At 50.7% G+C, this 16,109-nt stretch overlaps 1 protein-coding gene across 1 annotated transcript; it reads right to left on the minus strand.

Annotated features, from left to right (window-relative positions):
* Positions 1–379: 379 nt before the first annotated feature.
* LOC135821582 (uncharacterized) lies at positions 380–5,701 on the minus strand. The gene has a single exon (XM_065334579.1). The coding sequence runs from the start codon at positions 5,699–5,701 to the stop codon at positions 380–382; it is 5,322 nt and encodes a 1,773-aa protein (XP_065190651.1).
* Between the last annotated feature and the right edge of the window lie 10,408 nt (positions 5,702–16,109).

A 16,109-nucleotide genomic window follows, 5' to 3' on the forward strand; every position in this document is an offset into this window, starting at 1 on the left:
AAATGAACACTTGTGTCGTGACGTGCTTCTGTCCAAGGGTGCTCGCACCCGACGGGGTGACAGCGCCCCTAGTCAGACAAATACAAGGCAAACGAAATAGAAGTTAGCTGAGTCACAGCGCGGGACTCCGAAACGAAAACCGGTGAGTATGTTAATATTAATTTTTCGTACCTGCTGTACAACGTAACAATTGCTCAAATTCATAACGTAATTTCAAACTAGCACTCGTAGAATTGTAGTGCGAATGTGCCACTCGATTATAGTAACAACGGCAAAGAGATACTCTTCTAAACATTTCTCTCCCTTCTCACTGTGCCGAAATTCACAGTGACCAAAAAATTCGAAATTGATTATTGTTCTGAAATAGGCAAACAAGGAGCTACTCACAGAACAGCTTACAAAGACGCACGATTGGGCGGGTGTAGGTCTTGTCGCCCACCTTGACCTTCACAACTCGCACGTGTCCGTCTGGACCAGGGTGCACTTCGGTGACGCGACCCATTGGCCAAGTGCCCCGTGGGTTGTCTTGGGATGTCACTAGAACGATGTCGTCGACCTTGAGGTCTGTCTCGGCCGTCCTCCACTTGAGTCGCCGGTTCAGCTCTGGCACGACTTCCTGCATCCATCTCCGCCAAAAGTGCAGCACGAGTTCTTGCACTACACGCCAGCGTTGCCGAGGGTTGAACTCGCTCTCGTCCACTCCTGCAGGTGCGAACCGAGTACCGATTTGGCCATACATGAAATGATTGGGCGTTAGCGGAGTTGGGTCACGACCATCTGCCGACACGTAGGACAGTGGCCGTGAGTTCATGAGCGCCTCCGCGCCGACGATAGCAGACAATAGCTCCTCGTCTGTGACCTCCGCGTTCTTCAGAATCGCCGAGATAGCACGCTTTGCCGATTTCACAAACGCCTCATGCACTCCGCCGAAATGTGGTGCTGCTGGAGGGTTGAAACGCCAGCTAGTCTGCTGATCCGCGGTCTGCCGCTGAATCGCCTCTGCATCAAGCTGCTTGACTAGCTGAGCAAGCTCATTGGTGGCGCCGACGAAATTCGTGCCATTGTCGGAGATGACGTCGATCGGTACTCCCCGTCGATTGGTGAAGCGGACGTACGCCTGCAGGAACGAGTCCGTTGTCAACGCGTATGACAGCTCGAGATGCACTGCTCTCGTCTGCAAGCAGGTGAACAAGCACAGGTACCGCTTGTGTTGTGTCTTGCCGCGACCCTGCTTCGTCATAAACGGTCCAGCGTAGTCTACGGAGACTCGGCCGAATGCGCGTAGCGGCAGGCTGACTCGGACCTTAGGTAGTGGCGCCATCACCTGCATTGCCGGCTTCGTACGGTTCCGGGCGCACCTCGCACACTTGGCTTCCCAAGCTCGCACCTCTTCGCGGCCAGCGACGATCCAGTAGCGCGACGAGAGTTCGGCTAGCGTATGGCTGACACCGAACGCGTGATATCCTCGTTCGTGACATGCCTTGACTATCAGCTGTGTCACATGATCCCCTCGTGGTAGGACGATCGGATTGCGTTGTTCTGCAGTCAAGAAGTCTGCATGCTGTAGTCGACCTCCGACGCGTAGAAGGCCAGCGTCGTCAATCATTGGCTTGAGCGAGACCAGCTTGCTGGTTGCAGGGATCAGCTTGCCTGCCTTAACTGCAGCATACTCTGGTAGCGACTGTTGCTGCGCTCGCTTGATGAAGAACTCCTCAGAGTCTCGGATCGCTGGTGGCGATAATTCGTCAAACTCTCGTTGTGCGGGTGGTGCTGAGCAATTCGTAGCGAATCGCACACACCAAGCATGAACACGGCGCATTCGTACCCAGTCGGAGTAGCGGCTTGGCTCTAGACGATTCAGCTCGCTGTGGCATTGGTCGACGGTCACCGCAGTCAGCTCGATGGACTCGTCCGTCGGTTGATTGTCTTTCTTCAACTCCAGAGTTGACGGACGGGGCTTCAATTCTGGCTGAACAGGCCATTCACTTTCAGCGGCACCCAAGAAGCCGGGACCGTTCCACCATAAACTGCTTCCCGCCAACTCTTGCACTGACATTCCTCGAGAGACCAGGTCGGCTGGATTGAGCGCGGTGGGCACGTACCGCCACTGGGTAGGATTGGTTTGCCGTTGAATCTCGCCCACTCGACTAGCCACAAACTGCTTGAAGGTGCGGCTGTAGTTGGTGATCCAGTGCAGAACGTTGCTGCTGTCCGACCATAGCGTCGTTGCTCGGGGGTCGAGGTTCAGTGACTCGGCGGATGATGTGGCGAGCGTTGCTCCGGTTGTCGCCGCCATTAGCTCAAGCCGCGGAACGCTGACAGCAGTCACTGGTGCCACACGGACCTTGCTTGCGACGAACCGTGCTGTCGGTTCTCCAGTGTCATAGTGACTGACCAGATACGCGACTGCTCCGTATGCGACCTCGGACGCATCTGAGAACACGTGAAGCTGGCTGCTGATTGCTGTGCGTCCCGTGGCCGTCAGGCAGCGTGGTACACGTACTGTTGATAGCTCCGTCACCTGCTCAAGCCAGCCGAGAACCTTCTTGACGATTGCTGGGGGCAGTTGCTCATCCCATGCTGCTCCACAAAGCCACATCTCTTGCAGCAGGACCTTTGCTTGCACGAGGTACGGTGCGAGGAGTCCAAGTGGATCAAACAAACTTGCTGTTGCACTGAGAAATGCGCGCTTCGTAGGATTTGAGCCGATCTCCGACAGCTGCAGCTGGAACGTGAACTGGTCCTCCTTGGCAAGCCAGAGGTCTCCCAGTGTCTTGACATTCGGCAGCTCTCCCTTCGTGAGGTTGATCTCCTCAGCGCGATCCTCCTCCGGGATGGTCTGCAACACCGCCGTGGAGTTGCTCAGCCATTTTCGCGGGTGCATACTGGCTTTGTGCCACAACGCCGACAGCTGCCTTACGAGCTCAACGCCTTCCTCATCGCTTCGAACAGAGTCCATGGAGTCATCCATGTACGTTGACTCAAGGACCGTTTCCGCTGCACGAGGATAGGTGTCGGCGTGCTGATGAGCATTGTGTCTAGCCGGGTACTGCGCTAGGAAAGGCGACGCGTTCACACCGAAGACCACTCGATTGAACTCGTATGTGGCCGGTTCCTGCTCGTTATCCCGCCAAAGAAAGTGATGGAAGGGCCTGTCCTCCGGAGCCAGGGATATCTGGAGATACATCTCCTGGATGTCGCAGATGATGGCGACCTTGTTCTGCCGGAAGCGCAGGAGTACCTTCGGTAGCGATTGCTGCAGCTTGGGACCAGCACTGATAACATCGTTCAGCGCTACACCATTGCTGATGCCAGCTGCGTCGAAAACCACACGTGTCTTCGTGGTGGCCTTATCTTCACGGATGATGGCGAAGTGTGGAAGGTACCATTCGTTTACAGAACCTCCACACTCGTTGTCAGGCACTCGTCGAATGTACCCGTTGGCTAGGTACTTGCGGATGACATCGCTGTACGCTGTTGCTGCTGCTGAGTCACGTCGCAGCCGCTTCTCCAAGCTGTGCAGACGGCCGAGTGCCTTCGCTCGGCTTTCAGGCATGACTGGACGTTCGGATTTCCAGGGTATGCCAACGCAGTAGCGGCCGTCCGTCACCTTCAACGACGCTGCAACTTTCTGCTCTGCCACCTTGTCGTCGCGTGACATGAATTTCGTAGTGCTGCTGTTCACTTCTTCGATTTCCCACAGGCGCTTCAAGCTGCTCTGTAGGTCACCGTCGATGAACATTGTGAAGCAGCAGCTCGCCGCTGGGTGTGCTGGTTGTACTTGGCCGATGCAGGTCCAACCTAATGCCGTCCGACGCGCCACGGGCTCATGGCTGTTACCCGAGCGCTCTTCATACGCCATGTGAAGCTCCGGATAGTCGGCACCGATAAGCACGTCAATGTGGCGTTTCGACGGTAGCGGCGGAAACTCAACGTTGGCTAGATGTGCGTACTGCTTTCCCAGGTGGTGCCAGTCTACAACTTCCATGTTGCCTGTTGGCTGCTCGATTGTGCACGCATGGAGAGTCGTCGACGTGGGTCTGTCAACACTTCGCAGAGTGCACGATACTGGGACAGTGTGAATGGTCTCTTGCTGTCCATTCAGCTTGCTGATGGTCAGCGACATACTTGATCCAATCAGGCCGAGTTCTGCCGTAACATTGCTCGCTATGTACGAGCGCGTGCTGGCGTCGTCCAGCAGCGCGTTAACAGTTAGCGACCGCTTGCCGTTGGATAGCTGAACGGGAACTGTCCGAATCGACGTCACCGTCCGTACTCTATTCTCCTCTCCCTTCGTGCTGTTTCCGAGGGAGACAGCACTGAAGTTCTCCGGCTGCATGGCTCCAGTCTCTCCGGAGGCGTGGGTTGACGACGCTGGAGGCGGTTGACGGGGCTCACTGTGCAGCAGGCGATGGTGATGCTGCGTGCACCCGTTGATACCGCACTCCCGGTCCCGTGGGCAGTCCTTGCCGCTGTGCCCAGTCGCAAGGCATCTATAGCATGACTTGCTTCGCTTCGCTGCTGCCCAGCGCTGGCTTACAGTTTGTTTCTCAAACTCTGGGCAGAGCCAGATCGGGTGCTCGCCACCATTGCAGCATTGGCATGTAGACCTTGCGGTCGGCACGTTGCCAGCGGTGTTTGTAGCTGTCACGAACGTGGTCGTGCGCAGTTGCACAGCGTCGTGAGCAGTTGCCGTCCGAGTCGGCTGATTTCGACTTGTCCCGCTGGTTGACAATTGGTTTCTCACGTGATGCTGCTGGCTGATGCCTTCGATAGTTTCCGTGGCGGCAGCAAGAACTTCTGCCTCGGCATTCAGCCACTCCAGCAGCACCTCGACCGATTCGTCCTTTTGGTGGTGTACTATCCAGCGGCGATACTTGGCCAACAAGTTCACCGGCAGCTTCTGCTGGATCCGCTGGTAGAGAATGCCGGTACCTAGCTTGGTGTGCATACCGGCATCCTTTAACGTCACCACTGCCATGTCGAGCACATCGGTAAAGCGCTCCAGGTCCTGGGCTCTACCGGATCGAATAGGTGGAGATCGTTCCAGCTCTTCCATCCTAACCGCAAGGCGCCGGCGACTCCCACCGAAGCGTCGCTCCAGCCGCCGCAGAGCAGCATCGTATGCTGCTGCCGAGTAGCCAAGACTCTCGATGGCATCCAGCGCCTCACCCGCCACGTACTGTCGGAGCTGCAGCAGTTTGAATTCAGCGGAGAGCGGCTGCTGGTCCACACAAACGCTGAAAGCGGATTTCCAGCGCTCGTATTTTCGCTTCTCTCCGGTGAACACGGCAATTTCGATCCGCTTCAACTTGCTGGCGATGTTGATCTGTGCAGCTGCCGCTGGAGCAGTCCGTGGCGCAGGTTGAGCTGCGGTGCCTCCGACATATGTCGGAACTGGGGCGAATACTGCGGTCCGGGGTGCTTGCATGCCAGCGCTGGGTCTCACACCGTACTGTGACGCTCCGGCAGAGATGGTGTGCGACGGTCCAGTAGACACAGGTGAGTTGCACACGACTGCACTATTGCTCGCACTCCACTGCGGCTGCTGTTGTTGGTACATGTATGCCTGCTGCGGCCTAGCAGTATTGTTGCCATACGTTGCATAGATCATACTAGGTGTTTGATCAGCAGGATCGTGGATCAGGAAGGCAGAGCCTTGTTCCTGATTTATAGCGGGAGCGTTGCTGCCCGTGGTCATAGTTGCAAATGACGCTGGCAGCACTGAACTATGTGGCTGCAGATAAAGTGGTGCATGCATTGCTGTTGATCATATCCGTTTGCGGTGGCGCGTGTGCTGACGCGGTTGCCATGGCAACGGTCGGGAAGGGTTCGGCAGGTTCCCCCACACGCTGACCACTGAACATTACAACACAACTGTCCGGCTCTACTTTCACCCGTTCTCCATAGTCTGCAGCCCTGGGCAACATAACCCGCGTATCGTCCTGACGACCAAGAAACGGTGCATCTTGGAGCGCCGCACGCAGATCTAGAATTTCTCTGCTTTCCTCGCGCACTGACGCCAGTAACGGCGTTGCCCCTCTCAGTGGCGATTGCTTGGGACTGGGAGTCTGCCTGGTCGACGCTGCCAGGCTCGCTCTGCTGCTCCTGATGAGCACACTCCTGGCCAATTCCATGGCATCTGAATACTGGCCTTCCAGCTGCTTGTACTGCTTTTGGAGACCAGCATGTCTCCTAGAGTCAGTATCCACCACCGCTTCCATGTACTCCATGATGACCTTCTTGGTCTCGTCATACACTGTCGTCAAGTGGCTTCTCCATGCCTTTACGTCATCTTGGTTCGGCACCTCATTCGTTGACTCCACTGTCAAATTTCTCTTCGTATTTGTGAAATCCGTTTTCAGCTCTCGCTTTTTCCGTGCGAGGTCTTCTAGTTTTACCTCCATGATGGCTCCGTGAAAACCATCCTCTGCTACCAATAGTTTGGAGTTGACAGGAAGGCATGCACATCGAAACCACGCCTTGTCAACGACCCGTTCTTGCTCACTTTTAACGACCACACTCATCAAAGAACAAAACAACAACGAAGCACAACGACACACCAACGCTGATGTGGCATCGCAAATCCCGTACCGTGCACGCAGGCACTGGGTTGCAACAGAAAAAAAACGCGCTGCAAGCGTGCCAAGCAGCGAGTGAGTACAGAACGCGTACTAATGCCAGTCATGGCAACGGAAGATAAAATTATGGAGATCGACCCGCGCATGGTTCGATCGAGAGCAGAGTACGAAAAAGGCACACATTCAAACTGTGAAGAAGCAGAAGAGGAAAACGAAAATGAACACTTGTGTCGTGAAGTGCTTCTGTCCAAGGGTGCTCGCACCCGACGGGGTGACAGCGCCCCTAGTCAGACAAATACAAGGCAAACGAAATAGAAATTAGCTGAGTCACAGCGCGGGACTCCGAAACGAAAACCGGTGAGTATGTTAATACGGAGGATTAGCAAGACGAAATTCGCGTTCGCGTTCGCACTCCAAGGAAAGTCGAACTCGGTGACGGAATTCGCGTTATGAGAAGGATTAGCAAACAGAATTCGCACATGCATGACGTTGACACGATGTACAGGTACAGCGTGGTAAATAATTTAAAGGGGAAGTTAAGGCAAAAATCAAAATTTCACCAGTTGTAGTCTTCGGGATGCTGAGTCGAATGGTCTTGGTCCGAGAAAGCTGAGACGCTCCCTTCCTACTTGAATCCCAATCGAACTCGCGCACTTCCACCGAAACTGGGTGACTGCGCCCTACGAGATGGGGATTTGTATGCAAAATGTCACTAAAAGCGCCATTTCGTTCTTATAAAAGCACGGATGACCGCGATTGGCCCATATGTTGTAGTCTTTTGGTCGCTGAGTCGACTGGTTTTGGTCCGAAAAGGCTGCGATGCAGCGTTCGCCCCTAATTCCCAATCGAACATGGTTGAACAAGCGGTCACGTGCTCCTGCGTACACCAGTCACCTGGTCACCGTGCCTGCAGGGTACAACTTACAGCCTGTTTTGACCTTTTTTGGGTGCAGTCCTGTCACTCGAGTTGAACCTTGGTGTGAAAGTTGTCGCCTGCTGGCGTGGTGACCAGGTGATTTTGGCACCCAGGAGCACGTAACCGCTTCTTCAACCATGTTCAATTGGGAATAAAGGAGGAACGCTGCATCGCAGCCTTTTCGGACCAAAACCAGTCGACTCAGCGTCCAAAAGACTACAACATATGGGCCAATCGCGGTCATCCGTGCTTTTATAAGAACGAAATGGCGCTTTTAGTGACATTTTGCATACAAATCCCCATCTCGTAGGGCGCAGTCACCCAGTTTCGGTGGAAGTGCGCGAGTTCGATTGGGATTCAAGTAGGAAGGGAGCGTCTCAGCTTTCTCGGACCAAGACCATTCGACTCAGCACCCCGAAGACTACAACTGGTGAAATTTTGATTTTCGCCTTAACTTCCCCTTTAATTTATGACTGCTCTGACACGAATCCGCGATTCGTGTTCCGACTACTTTTCCGAACGAAAACTGCGAAAGTTCGCAATCCAGTTCGCGACCTGAAAAATGTTTGCGAACGCGAACACGAATTTCGTCTTGCTAATCCTCCGTAATATTAATTGTTCGTACCTGCTGTACAACGTAACAATTGCTCAAATTCATAACGTAATTTCAAACTAGCACTCGTAGAATTGTAGTGCGAATGTGCCACTCGATTATAGTAACAACGACAAAGAGATACTCTTCTAAACAGTAGCCACATGTCGGGTTAACACTGTTGTCTTGATTGTTGTCTCGTCGCTGTTCGTTCAATACTGCTTGGAGTAGTTCAACATTAGTTCATCATGGTATTCTGTCGGAGTCAATTGTTTTGTTCATAGCCTTGTTGAAGTGCATTTCTCCGGAACGGCTGAACATTTATCTGCCTGCTGCGGGTAAGGAGGGCACGATTCAGTAATAGATATTTTACAATTGGCCTACTAAGCCAGGCAAACCGTAGCCGCCGCGGTCAGCGGAGATTTTCTGTTGCTGGTGCTCTGCTGTGGAACGCTCTCCCTGGTGAGGTCCGCACAATTACCCGGCTACCTGAGTTTTAAAAGCATGCATGTGTACCAGGGAGTAGTAAAATACGGGGAGGTGACACGAGCATGTACGGCCAGTTTGACGATTGCCTCAGCACCGTTTTCACCCGGCGGGTGAGATTGGGGTACTATGGGTACCGAAGTGTGTAGACACGCGCGCGGATCAGGATTCTCTCGATCAGGGAGTAGTAAAATACCTACCGCCAAAGAGACTCCTACTGCAGCCCGTAGAAACTCAGCGCTGAGAATTTCCAACAATTGTCTGCCTTCACAAAGTTTGGTAGTCGACCAAACTACCACTATGTCAGGATAGAAGTCCAGCAAGAGTGGTATGGTATCACTTTGGGAGATATCCCTGCGTGCCGTAGATTTTTCCTGTGTCGATACAAGCTGTTTACGACGACGTAGCCCGCATTTCAATCCTTGACAAACTTAGGCACATTCCATTCCGAAAAGTGAACTCCCGAATCTCTAGCATACCATAATATGAAATGCTCATCATCACAAGGAAGGTAGAGAAGTACTGGTTGATCACAACTGAGGAGAAATTAGTGCCGATCGTTGCACTCGCTTTTCATCTCCAATCGTACACGTATTGTTCTCAAGGAAATCACCTTCGTTCTATTGCTCCATGCCGTCGATTGGGACGAATTTCGGAAGGGTGGAACCTTTCCATTATGACGATGACACAGATGTATCACAAGAGCAAAACAAATGCTGTTCCATGAGATGGATAGACCTTTTCACGGAATTAGTTCTTAGATAAATACTCAAGACTGATTCAGCAGATCATGTTTTTTTGCGAAAGAAAAAAAACAAGCGCGAGGCACCCATCAAAAATCACGATTAGTGGCGTGTCACCTCCCTGTATTTTACTACTCCCTGATGTGTACCATACGCCTGTAGGGAGTAGTTAGAGTTGCTGCCGCCTGTAGGGAGTAGTTGGAGGTGCTGCTGATCGCTCTGCTCTCCCTCCCCATGCAGTTCAGTAACCCTCACGTAGTATCACAGATACATCGTATTCTCTCCCCCCCCCCCTCCCCCCGTTTACTCGCAGTTATTAGTATCCTATTCTCTTACTATGTGCTTCCATAGCTTTTACTATGTTCTTCCATAGCCACTTCTAGGCTAAGCCTTCGCCGTCATTTTATTGGGTCGTCATCCCGTTTGAATGCGCGAAGTGAAGTAAAAACCAACCAACCAACCAATTATCAGATTGGCGGCAATACAGACGTATTCGATGCATGTTATGTTAAACAGTAGTCCATCAAATCATTTAGCTCCTATAATTTCCGTAACGATAGTAATTGCAGCAGTAGTACCAGCCGAGGCTGCGCAGAAGAAATTAGGAATTGCAGTTATTGTTGCAGCACCTAATGAAGCACCAGGGCGCCGCATTAGTCCTGCACTTCGCAAGTCTTTGGCCAGGTTGTCAGCTTCTCCGCGAGAAGTCGAGGATAGTCCACATCTGCATTTGCTATCTGTGTGCAGTTTTGAGAGCTACTGTTCGGCTGGGGGCGGTAGATCGCCTTTGAGCTGGTCTCATCTCGAGTCTCATTCCGTCCAGTGGAAATAGATAACTTGGCTCTCTGCACGCACGCACTGGCGTAATCGAATGCCTTGGCCATGTAATTGTAATTCTTCGGGTACTTGCCACTATGCTCGTTACCGTAGGAATCCAAGAAGACCTCGCGATAGAGATTGCAGTATGGCTCTGCGAGGACACGGGTTCGCAAATTCATGATGTACATGGAGAGGTGCCAGTTCCACTCATCAAACTTGTTCTCGTACGGAAGTAAGAATTGTGCAATGGAGCGATGGTAGATATCAAGCAAGCCATCAAATGAGCATGCTTGCACGCACCGTGCTGAGAACTTTTCTATGGGGTATTTTGGATCATTGGCATATTCAGCGCTGGCACGGGCTGGCTTATCTCGTTGCAGGAGATCATGAAGATGTAGAAGAGCTTGGACCGTGCCCTGCAAATACTTTTCAGCCTTTGTCGCTTGTGTGTTGGTGTACATGCGGATGTCCTCGTCGGCGAACACGATATAGTCAAACTTGATGGCTTGCTCGTTTTCCAGTTCACTGACTTGTGAGTAGAGATAGTTTCTGGCTGACGTCCATGTAGAGTTTGGATAGTAAATTACGTCTAAATGGTAAGCATCCTCATACAAAGCTGATACATTGTCTTTCCAGCTGGAAAACATGACGAAGACATTGGCATGCCTGCTTAGCTTCCTCCACTGCACAGACGGCTGTGCTTTGCCCACCACGAGGTAGAGGAAGAACATCGACTGCGTTGGAAGACGTACTCTGCCATGGCGTGGTGGCGCTTGCACTGGGGGGTCTGCTGCTACCAGATTTGGCTGGTCTTTCGCAGCAGTGGTTGCCTTAGATGTGTGAAGCCTGTTCCAAGGCTGCGACAAGTTCAAATTTGCCAGTACCAGAATATTGACGACTGTAACTATGACGATGCACAATGTTATCGCTTTGCGTCGACTTCTATTTGCCGCTGGGAAATTCCCTCTCTTTGCCTTGTCCATCCCGTTCATTCAATGGCCAGGATATTAATTTATGAGCCTAACATGTATATACGGTTGCGCATGTGTGTGTGAATGTTTTTTTATAGAAGGATATCGTGCATGCGAGAGAGAGAGAGAGAGAGAGAGAGAGAGACGAGGCAATGCAAGCGCGGGTGTGTGCACACGTATGGCTACAACATGCGAGTATGTGCGTATGCGTTCGTGTGCCAGAGAGGGAGAGAGAGATAATTATAATTTTTTTTTGCAGATTGAGTATTAATATTTTTATTTTATTATTAAGAAAATTTGGACAATGTCCTGATGAAGAAAATGTTAACCGTGCTCCTATGCAATCTGTAACAACATACTTGCAATAGTCATTTGGGAATCGCGGAGCGAACCATGTCGTATTGGTCCAATGGAGCGTAGGAAACCACGAGGTTGGAAGAGGAGCGCAACTCGACAAGTGCGCCACTTCAGCAGTGGCCTCTCAACTCACTCATACAGTACGTAACTTGAACAATCCTCCAGGCAGATTTACGCTTTGCAATCTAATAATGTATCCTCCGCTCCTCGGCTATAATGAATAAACTTCAGTTGATCAAGCATAGGAAAACGCCGACCAGGGCTCTAAGGCCACATCCAACAGGTCAATACCCTGTATATCCTCTACAAACAACAGTTTTGTAATAGTTCAGCTGCCCGAAGGATACCGTTACCCGAATGCTAATGCGCCTGCTTTGATGGAAGCTGGATTGAGTTGGATCATCAGTTCTTATTTCGGGCTTGCCGTGCCTAATTCATTTCCCTTTTCCCCTGCGCCAGCATTAATTTGAATAGCCCGCACTGGCGTAGCATACTGGGCGTGCATGTGATCATGTGTCACGATCGCGCCGCGATGGCCGCCAAAACGCTCAGTATGCGCGCAGGTGGATGCCAGAAGCATGGTGGAGTCATAGTAGTGCGGACCAGGTGTGACAGAATAATAGACATCGTTAGTGAAGTACGATGGCGCAATTCAGTTCATGTGCGTATCAGCCGAGACATCCTTTTGGCTGGTCGGCAGTTGCACCGGAGTTGTACGCTATTTTGCCCCCTACAGCTACAGTGCACGGACTGACTTCCCGCTTTAAGGCCGATTCACAATACAACTTTCTGCGACGCGACACGCGATTTGCGACAGTTGCGACAAGAAACTGCCTGTCGCGAGCTGTCGCAAGCTGTCGCAAGCTGTCGCAATGCACCTGTCGCAGAAGTTGAAGAAAGTTCAACTTTTGCGACATGCGACACGCGACATACACAAATGGAGTACAGTTTCGACCCTGGGTGCACGTGCAGTGTACGTGCAGTGCACGTGCATAGTACTACTTGTGCATGAGGATGTCGCAAACATGAAGAATATTGTGAACCGTGTGTCGCTGTCGCAGCTCGTCGCATGCGTCGCAAGTCGCATGTCGCGTCGCAGAAAGTTGTATTGTGAATCGGCCTTTACGCTGACCCAGCCTAGCCTGATGGACTTGCTTTGTACGATATTTTCCCCTGACTTTGTGTACGTTGGCCCTGGTGAGTGGTGTATTTTTGGCGGCACCTGCTCAATCTCCTCTCCTCCCCCCCCCCCCCCCCACCCCATTCTACCGCACTGCTGGTGCAACAGAGCAGTTTCTTCCCGCCCGCTGATTGTGTACAGCGAGATAGGAAGGCTGGCAGGCTGAAGTTTTGGGGTCTGCTGTAATTTATTATCTGGACGAGTGGAAGAAAATTTCTCGGTCACACTACGGCAAGTTTGAAGCTGGACGCAGCGTCAAGTCGCAGCACTTGACGCAGACGCGGGGTCACACAGTGTTTTGTGTTTCTTGCAGCTCATGACTGCCGCGGCCTGACGCCTTTGTCTACGTCACAAAATCACCAGGGAAACTCAATGACGACACGGATTCCCACGGAAACCGGCCTTTTGCTTATTATACAAAAATTGTCGGACAAAGTTTTCAAATTTTTCATTGATTTTTGATTTACAAGAAGACGAAAGGTCCACGCGATCTTTGTTGTTTCTTTCCGAATTTGAAGCCATTTTCAGTTGTAGTGTCATGGATTAGGCAAGAAAAGTCCGCATCGCAGCTGTGTTTCTCCTGACTTCGTCATACTGGTTGTCCTTTTTGGGGCTCTTGACGACAACACAACACTCACAAGTCAACAGGCTCCAGTTGGCTGATAACCCACTCAAACAACTGGTCCTTTCTCGACATCATTTTCTTCTAAGAAAACGCCTCGCTCTTCCGCCAGGTTCGGAGCAGAGCAGCCTCGGCCTCGTAGGTCCACGGTAGGCACCGGCGGATTATGCCGGCATAATTATTGGCATAATTTGATGGTTGAAAATGTGGAGCATAATTTGGCATCCTCTCGGAGGTAGGAGCATAAATACACGATTATACCACAGTTCTATAATTATAGTCTATACAATTGTGTACAATGCACCTGATCAGTGCTGGTGGTCTGCATGGCAAAGGGTTCGGAGGTCATGCAGATAGTGTTTTCAATGAAAAGAAGGGTAGAAATCATGGCAATGCATTATTGTATGCTCGAACTCGTCTCAGTCTTCAAAGTTCTTTCTCACACTGACACAGTACATGTAGCAGAAGATGCGAGTGAATCAGCTTTCATCAGGTATCCCGGGGCGGACGAGATACATGTACATTTATGATGAAGTGGCGGGCAGTCCGCAAAACTCCGTGTACATGTACATGTACATTACATTTGTACATTATCCATGTTACGAAGTCATGACCAGTCTGGATTTTAGTAGCCATGATATGACTGCAGGCTACGGATATTGCTCTACATTAGGCACAGGCGTATTATGCCGGCATAATTATTGGCATAATTTGGTGGTTGAAAATTTGGAGCATAATGCTGCATCCTTTCGGAGGCTGGAGCATAACTACATCGGATTATATCACAGTTCTAGTACATGTATGTAGGCTACACAATTGTGTACAATGCACCTGATCAGTGCTGGTGGTCTGCATGGTAAAGGGTTAGGAAGGGTAGGGGATAGTGGTTTCAATGAAAAGCTGGGTAGAAATCATGGCAATACATTATTGTGTGCTCGAACTCGTCTTCCTCAAAGTTCGTTCTCACACTGATACAGTACATGTAGCAGAAGATGCGAGTGAATCAGCCTTTATCAGGTATCCTGGGTCGGACGAGATAGTGACGGGTAGTCCGCAAAACGCAAAACTCCGTGTATATGACATTTGTACATTATGGTTGTTACGAAGTCATTACTTCTAGATTGTAGCAGCTACGGCTGTGGAGGCTATGGATATTGCTGTAATAATGTAAAAAATTTAGGTATAGTTGATGTTCGGTCATAATGGAAGGAGAGGTGGAGCTACGAGAGAGATGAGCTGATTATTCGCAGGGTGAGGGTGACATCGGTTGGACGAGTATGACGATTACGAAGACAATTTAACATGATAATTTTCAAAGGTAAATCAAACTATTTTGGCAATGAAAAAATCTTTTTACAAAAGAAGTCAACTAATGAATAGAAGAAGTAATTTTTTCTCTTTTTCATGTTGATCTCTAGCATGCATGGACACCTTGGTATGGGTATACTCATGTAACATTGTGTTGTACTTATGGCCACTTGCAAATACGAAAAAGGCACCATTTTCCAACTTTGAGGCTCCATAAGTACAACAAAATGAATATGTATCCCAGCATGCCAAAGCATAATATGAGAATTTTGCGAGCATAATGCGAGAATCCATGAAAGCATAATTCCATTATTTCGGGAGCATAATCCGCCGGAGCCTAGACTCCACGGACTCATCTCGAAAAAAAAGAGGAAACAAAACAATCCTTGAAGAGACGAATGTCGAATGACTGCTCAACTCAAGCAACTGTCTTGAAACTACCGTAAAGTACCGTTGATCCGCCCCCTCTCTAATTCCCGCCCCCTGTCGATTTTCTCCTTGTGAAGCGACTTCGCCGTATACAACGAAATACGATGTTGAACCAACGCATGCACTGCTGTACACAATACTTGCCAATCCAGGATCAAAATGTGCACAATTCAGCACATTGAGTCTGATTCTCTACGTTGTTGTACACCGTACTGCACTTGACAGCCTTGATCTAATTCCCGCCCCCTGCCGAAAACCCAGCTGGGAAGCGACATGGCGTGGGGGCGGATCAACGGTACTTTACGGTAATTTTACTTGAAAGACACTGTTTTTCCGCCAAGCGTCACTCCCATCAGCGGCAACGCAGCCGATTTCCCCACGTCAGACGCAGCAGCGTCTGACGCTCAAACTTCCCGCGGTTGCGTCAGTTGCCATGGAAAAGCTCATGATTCTGACGCTGACGCAGCATTTTTGCCGTACGACTCGTAGTGTGACCGAGGCCTGCGCGATTCACAGAAGCTTTTTTGCGATGCGACAGCCGCGAAACCGGGAAAACCCCAAATCGCAGCCATGTCGCACCCCACGCAACTGACGCAGCATCCCATCGCAAAAGTTGAGCTTGGCTCAACTTTTTACGATGCGATGCGATGCGACAAGCGATTTGGCGTACGATGTTGACCTTTTCTACAGCAAAGTTGTACAAAGGTTCAAGAGTTGCCTATAACTTTGTACAAGTTGTATCAAACCGCGCGAATATCATGGTGACGTAGCCAAATCAGCAAGATGTTGTCGCATCAACATGATCACTGACTGCGTCTTTGAATGGTATTTCGCGAGTTCGCATCGCACGCGGTAACAGAGACCACGTTTTGAAAGTCTCATGAGCGGTCGTCTTAGACAGGTTCACAGCACTGTAGACATCGTCTAAATAAAGGCGATTCAGACTACGGCCAAATGTGACCACGTTTCTACGACTCAGATAGATTTGATCAGGGATTGTGCATACAATTTTGAAACACGACTGCATCACCATGGAAATTCAAGTTCAGAGGCCGGAGGGCTGGGGTGATCGTGAGCTGTAAAATCCTGTACGATTCGTTCGAAA

This window comes from Sycon ciliatum, chromosome 7, assembly GCF_964019385.1.
Source record: "Sycon ciliatum chromosome 7, ocSycCili1.1, whole genome shotgun sequence".
Classification (NCBI taxonomy): Eukaryota; Metazoa; Porifera; class Calcarea; order Leucosolenida; family Sycettidae; genus Sycon; species Sycon ciliatum.

Excerpts from the sequence above, each read along its gene's own strand:
- LOC135821582 (XM_065334579.1), bottom strand. The coding sequence starts at position 5,701 with ATGACCACGGGCAGCAACGCTCCCGCTATAAATCAGGAACAAGGCTCT.